A 7,422-nucleotide genomic window follows, 5' to 3' on the forward strand; every position below is an offset into this window, starting at 1 on the left:
ATGGCACTATGGAAGTATGCACTATGCACGTATGCACTATGAACACTATGGCGCTGAATGCACTATGCCCACTATGCCACAGCTATGCGCTATGCACTAATGCAGCTATGCACTATGCACTCAGCACGTCTGCAACTACTGCACCTACAGTGTACTGGCCTATGCACTAAATAGGCACTATGCATTATCGCAACCTATGCACTATGCCACCTGACTGCACTCAGTGCAGTATCGCACTACAGTGTCGTGCAGCTATGACCAGCTATGCCCCTATGCACCTATCAAAGCGCATGCCACCTATGACACTATGCAATATGCACTATGCACTATTGCACTATGCATAGCCTATGCACTATGCCCCATGCCCTCCCCCCCACACGCACCCCGCATGCCACTCACTCGCCGTGCTGCACGTACTCTCGCACTATGCATACTGCACCATGCACGCCATGCACACCAATGCACCTATGCAACTACTGCACTATGCACTATGCACTATCACTATGCATCTACAGTGTATGCAGTATGCACTATGTATTGATGCAGTTATGCACTATGCACTAAGTGTTAGTGCACTAATGCCACGATGCAACGATGCACGCATGCACTATGCGGCTATCACTATGCACTATGCACTCTGCGCACTCTGGCCTATGCACTATGCAATACCAGTGTATGCACTATGCACTATGGCATTATGCATCTATGCATATGCACTATGCAGTGTAGAATGCACATGCAGCGATGCAACGATGACTATGCACCTTGCACTATGTCAGGTAATGACACTAATGCACCGATGCACTATGGCACTGTGCAGCTATTGCGGATGCACTATGCGTCGATGCACTATGCCCTACTGCACTATACACTATGCACTATGCACTATGCACTATGCACTATGCACTGATGCACTATGGCATATGCGCTATGCGATACTGCAACTATGCACTCTGCACTATGCATACAGTGTATGCACCTATGCTATCATCTATGCACTATGCACATATGCATATGCACTATGCACTAAGCATTAATGCTGCTATGCGACTATGGCACTATGCATCGCGCATGCCTAATGCACTATGCACCATGCACCGAATGGACCACTAATTGCACTATGACTATAGCACTATGCACTATGCAGCTATGGCGCGATGCACTATGCACTATGCACTCTGCACTAATGCATTACAGCTGTCATGCACTATGCACTATGCACTATGCACTCGCACTCTGCCACTATGCAGCTACAGTGTATGCACTATGCACGGTGCACGATGCACTAAGTGCACGAATGAACAGTAGCACTATGGCCACCATGCACTATGCAGGTATGCATCTATCGCTTATGCACTATGCAGATATCACTATGCACATGCACTACAGTGCGTTAATGCAAACAATGGCACATGCACTTGCACTATGCAACTATGCACTATGAACTATGCACTATGCACCTATGTACTATGGCGCTGAATGGCCACTATGCACTATGCACTCTGCACTATGCATTACAGTGTATCACTCATGCATATGCACTAGCACTCTGCACTCTGCAACTATGCAGCTACACGCCTGTACTGCAGCTATGCACGGTGCACGAATGCACTTTGCACTATGCAGTATGCACTATGCACAATGCAATAATGCAGCTATGCACTATGGCGCATGCACTATGAATATCCACTAATGCACCTATGCACTACAGTGTATGCACATGGCCCATGCAGGCTATGCACTATGCACTATGGCACTTTCACTATGCACTATGCACTACAAACCATGCACCAGTGCCACCATGGCACGCTATGCACTCTGCACTATGGCATTAACGGTGTATGCACTATGCACTATGCACTAATGCATTATGCAGCGTATGCATTATGCATCGTATGCATTTCCTGCACTATGCACGTACAGTGTAGCACTATGCAGTCACATGGCACATATGCAGTATGACCCCCGCCGGGGCACCCGGCGCGGGGCTATCGCACACACCAGAGTCAGGCCACACTTAGATTGGATGGAGGAACAGCGCGACCACAACAGACACGCCGCGATGTCCTTCAATGGCAGAGGACCACCAAATCGAGGCAGAGAGCTTGGATATAACCAAAACACACAGCCACCCGTCACACACGGCTCGCCTTTTAAACTCTGCTCTTGGTAGTGGAGAGTTCGCGCTGAAGGAGAACACAGGGGCCATGTGTTAAGGAGCACTGGCAGGGAAGGGATGGATGGAGGATGGATTGATGGAATGGATGGATGGAAACACACGGATGATGGATGGAGTGGATGGATGATGGATAGATGGAATGGATGGATAGATGCGGATAGAATTGATGTCATCGGATGGATCGGATGGATGGGATGGATGGATGGATGGATGGATGATTGGATGGATGGATGGAGGGATGGATAGATGACTAAGTGATACGACGGGAGGGACGGAACGGACAGGTGGTAGAGAGGAAGGGAGGGAGGGATGGATGGATAGATGGATGGATGGATGGATAGATGGATGGACGGACGGATGGATGGACGGATACATGGACGAATGGATGGATGGACGGACGGATAGAGAAGCGAACGAACAAACGAACAACTAACCTATCGAGCGAACTAACAATGCACGAACGAATGAATCAATGAACGAATAAACGTCATTAGTCTCACCACTCACGGCGCTGCCACCATCACTGACCGTCGTCCACTTGAGCTTAATGGTGTGCGTTTTGGCCGACAGTATAGACACGGATGGTGGCATAGGTGGCGCTGTTAAACCAAAAAGAGCATTAATGTTTTTGTTGCATATTCGCATTGAATTATAACGATTACATACAGATATTCTTGTACGCATTGTACGCAACTTGCGCACGGTATAATAATACATAAGCTATAATATACCTATTATCAGCAACATATTTATGAACAGAATAAAGTAGACTTAATACCTAGACTTAATGTTTTAGTATATATATATATATATATCAGGAGTTAATAATAAACAAATAATTTGTCTATTATTAACTCCTGATATCTATATTATAATATAAGAGGTAGTATCTAAAATATGCGTAATTTTTCTAACCTTTGACCACGAGTTGGTGGGTAATCCCATCCGTTCCATACTTATTCGAGATATGACATGTGTAGTTGCCAGAATGTTCCAGACGAACCTTGGAAAGCTGCAGCGAGTTGTTAGCTAGGATCGCCATGGCAACATCCGCAGCCATCCTGATGCTGACGCCACTGAGCAGACGAAAACAGTAAAACAAAGAAATCACTATAACTGCGACGTCACTGCAACGTCATACGATTGACGATCTACTAACTGCTAGATTCCTGATGAAGCGATATTGTTATGTTCAGCAGAATGCGTTTTAAATATCGGAGAAACTAATATGTAGTTTACTTGTGTTTCCATGAGACGTCGGGAGCTGGAATCCCAACCGTGTGACAAGAGAGAGTTATGTCACTCTTCCACCTTGCAGTGACCTTCTGACCAAATGACACGATTCCGGCTGGAACTGAACGAAGGACACGTGGCGTGATTTATTCAGGCGACAAATGTCCACGATTATCAATATCCCAGATTTTACATACCGATGTTGCTACGCGTCTGTGACGTCACATACAGATGTTGCTATGCGTCTGTGACGTCACCCACCGATGTTGCTACGCGTCTGTGACGTCACATACAGATGTTGCTATGCGTCTGTGACGTCACCCACCGATGTTGCTATGCGTCTGTGATGTCACATACCGATGTTGCTACGCGTCTGTGACGTCACCCACCGATGTTGCTACGCGTCTGTGACGTCACCCACCGATGTTGCTACGCGTCTGTGACGTCACATACCGATGTTGCTACGCGTCTGTGACGTCACATACCGATGTTGCTACGCGTCTGTGTGACGTCACAAAGTACATGTTGGCTACACGTCTCCTGTGACGTCACATTACAGATGTTGCTTCGCGTCGTGACGTCACATACAGATGTTGCTACACGTCTGTGACGTCACATACCGATGTGCTACGCGTCTGTGTGACTCAGCCAGGGCACCGATGTTGCTACGTGTCTGTGACGTCAGCCCACTGATGTTGCTACGCGTCTGTGTGACGTCACCCACCGTGTGCTACGGCGTCGTGACGTCACACTACCGATGTGCTACACGTCTGTGACGTACACTACCGATACTGCTAGCACGTCTGTGAGTCACATACAGAGTTGCACGCGTCTGTGACGTCACATACGCCGGATGTTGGCTACGCGTCTGTGAGTCACATACGCGATTCCTGCCACATCGTCTGATGACGTTCCCAGTACCGATTTTGCTACGCGTCTGTGACGCGTCAACATACAGATGTGTGCTTACGCGTCTGGACGTCACATACGCGATGTTGCTACGGCGTCTGTAGCGTCACATACCGATACTGCTAACGTCTGTGACGTCACAGTACCGATGTTCGTACGCGTCTGTGACGTCACATACCTGATGTTGCTACGCGTCGTGTGACGTCCACATACCGGATAACTGCTGGCTCCCTCGTGATGTGGCGCCGTGCCCTCTCCTCGCCCACGGTTCGTCCACGCTGTCACTCTGAAGTTGTACTTGTATCCCTGGCGCAGATTATTCGCCTCATACGTGAGTCTACTCACGGGCAGGTCAATCTGATGGCGCGTCTAAAATCAATGCGAGATCAATGATTTGTATTAGCGACAGCACCGAGGGGGCAGTCTATAGGTGAATGCGCACTGGGTTGTGAGCACCGTTGAGGGAGAGAATGTCGGCAGTCTATATAGTCCCCGGTGAATCACTATCTGTCGACATAGAATTGTTGTTAGAGGCAGGAGATTGTAAGAGGTTTTACTTAAGGTTACGGTGAGTGAGTATCGTGTGGGTGTCAGGGTCAGGGGTAGGGTTTGTGCTAGTGTTAGGGTTAGGGTTTGTGCTAGTGTTAGGGTTAGGGTTGGGTTTGTGCTAGTGTTAGGGTTAGGGGTAGTGTTTGTGCTAGTGTTAGGGTAGGGTTAGAGTTAGGGTTGGAGCTAGTGTTAGGTTAAGGTTAGAGCTATGGTTAGGGTTATATAATATGGTTTGAGGTTACCATGTTGTAAGACAATGGTATCTATGAAACTTCTGCCGTCATCAATTTTACATTTAGCGTATGTAAAGTATTTTCACAGTCACGCATTCGATAGTGCCGAACTGCTGTAATACGTGTTCGGTAACCAGCGGTTTTGTTAGCAGAACCGCGCTAAGTTAGTGCACAAAAGGATTACGTTAAGATTACTCTCCACAGAGTTCGCTGAAACAAACTTATGCACGCTACACATTGTAAATATGCAATTATGTGTGTCTCTCTCTCTCTCTCTCTCTGATCTCTCTCGAATCTCTCCAATCTCTCGTCTCTCTCTCGCTCTCTCTCTCTTCTACTCTCTCTCTCTCTCTCGCTCTCTCTCTCGTCGTCTCTCTCTCCCTCTCTCTCTGCTTCTCTCCTCTCTCTCTCGCTCTCTCTCTCCCTCTCTCTCTCTCTCGCCTCTCCTCCGTCCTCCTCTCTCTCATGCTCTCTCTCCTCTCTCCGTCTCTCTCTTATATCTCCCTCCCGCCTCTCTCTCTCTCTCTCTCCTCTCTCTCTCTCTCTCCCTATCTCTTCTTATTCTCTCTTTCCCTCTCTCTCTATACAAATATATACTATATATAATAGCTGCACTCTCTCAGTCACTCTTCTTTAATTACTCTTGCTATAGAAGAGATGGCATAGTTGAGAAGACGGCGCTATAAAAGTGCTAATATCTCTTAGCATGGCCATGGCAGCGCACCATCACAGGCACCATATCTATAAGTCTACACGTCACGCGAAAACGCAGTGCTAGAACGACGCCATACACCCGCATGCCAAGCACACGCCCGTGTTCTAACCACAGTAATCCCCTAATCCGCGCAGCAGACAAAAATGATCGCGTTGCCACGACAACCGTTCGATGCTATTTAGCCGAAGTGATTCCAGTGCCGATGTTACGACGTGGAGAGCAGTGATGCGGACGACTGCTCGAGGGATGGCGCGCATATTTCAGGCGCTGTGCGCAATTAAAATAACGATCATGAAAATTTTCCGCAAAAGTGACATTTTTTTCGACATGAAATTGTGATGGTGATTCGGGCAGCCGAGCGTGGTTAAGCCGAGCAACGTAATTCAAGCCCTTGCATAACGTCGCACGCGTGTGGAATTACATATCCGGACATAAAAGACAATAACTACAATCACACCCACATACACAGAATTGATGTGTGCGCTCGCGTGGTCTTTTCGCGTGGCTTGGTTCGGGCATTGTGTCTACTGGTTTTTGGGTCTGCTCTGTTCTGCCTACATAAGGAGAATTTTTTCGCGCAGTGTCCCGTGCTACGCACTCGTGCTCGCTCGGCTCTCGTCCCTTATCTCGAGCAACCTATGCACGGGATCACACACGTACACACATGTTGTATTATTAGGTAGAGATAAACACAAGAGGAGAGGTGTTGTGCTGTGTGTGTGCGACACTACACGCTACCTCTATCTTTTCTCCTTTTATCATCTCATACACCACATGGACGGGCGCTGGTGACGCAACAGCTACGTCTCATCTAATGCATACCACATGGCCCCCACGCAATGACGCATAATTCGTGCGCTGTGATATGTAGTTAAGGTAGGAGCGACATTGTATTGTCTGATCGGTAGCGCTGTACGTGTATCTGTGCAAATTTGAGTACAGAGGTGTCAGCGTGCCGTGCGACGTTATGTCAAGGGCTTGAATTACGTTTGGCTCGCTTAACCCGCTCGCTGCTCATCACCATCACAATTATCAATGTCGAAAAAGCCGAAAAACTATATCAAGCTGTTAAAATGACTGCATTTACATTACAGAGTTAGTGGTCATGGGGTTATGACTGAGCTAATCTTTCGCTGAATTGATCGGCGCCGGCGTCTCGAGCAGCCTGAAACTATACTGTCGGACGCGCATCCCTCGAGCAGGTCGTTCCGTCATCATATCGACTTGCGCCCGTTCGCGAGCACAGCTCAACTGTTTAAACCAGGAGACTATGTCCACCGAACGAGCAACTGTGGAAAGTCATACTATCGGCTACATTGCCGGATCGAGACAGCACTGGTTGTCTGGCAACGCTGAATTTGTCTGCTGCGGCGGATTAGGGATTACTGTGGTTTAAGAACACGGGCGTGACTTGGCATGCGGTATGGCGTCGCTTCTATGCTGCGTTGTTCCGTGTACGTGTAGACTATAGATATGTGCCTGTGATGTGCTGCATGGCCATGCTAGATATCACACTTATAGCCGTCTTCTCAACTGATGCTATCTCTTCTATAGCAAGTAATTAAAGAAGAGTGAGAGAGTGAGATATATATATATATATAATA

At 47.8% G+C, this 7,422-nt stretch overlaps 1 protein-coding gene across 1 annotated transcript in view; it reads right to left on the reverse strand.

Moving 5' to 3' along the window:
• Window positions 1-2,684: 2,684 nt before the first annotated feature.
• The window catches only part of LOC106813168 (Down syndrome cell adhesion molecule-like protein Dscam2), a 38,222-nt gene continuing 33,484 nt past the window's right edge, over window positions 2,685-7,422 (reverse strand). Inside the window, exons 9-13 of the mRNA XM_014817237.1 lie at window positions 4,547-4,690; window positions 4,436-4,446; window positions 3,419-3,533; window positions 3,095-3,255; window positions 2,685-2,778 (exon numbers count right to left, since the gene is read on the reverse strand). Of these exons, the coding sequence (XP_014672723.1) occupies window positions 4,444-4,446; window positions 4,547-4,690 (147 nt within the window). The 3' untranslated portion in view covers window positions 2,685-2,778; window positions 3,095-3,255; window positions 3,419-3,533; window positions 4,436-4,443. The remainder of the gene's footprint in view (window positions 2,779-3,094; window positions 3,256-3,418; window positions 3,534-4,435; window positions 4,447-4,546; window positions 4,691-7,422) is intronic.

Source organism: Priapulus caudatus, unplaced genomic scaffold, assembly GCF_000485595.1.
Source record: "Priapulus caudatus unplaced genomic scaffold, Priapulus_caudatus-5.0.1 Scaffold732, whole genome shotgun sequence".
NCBI classification, from domain to species: Eukaryota; Metazoa; Priapulida; class Priapulimorpha; order Priapulimorphida; family Priapulidae; genus Priapulus; species Priapulus caudatus.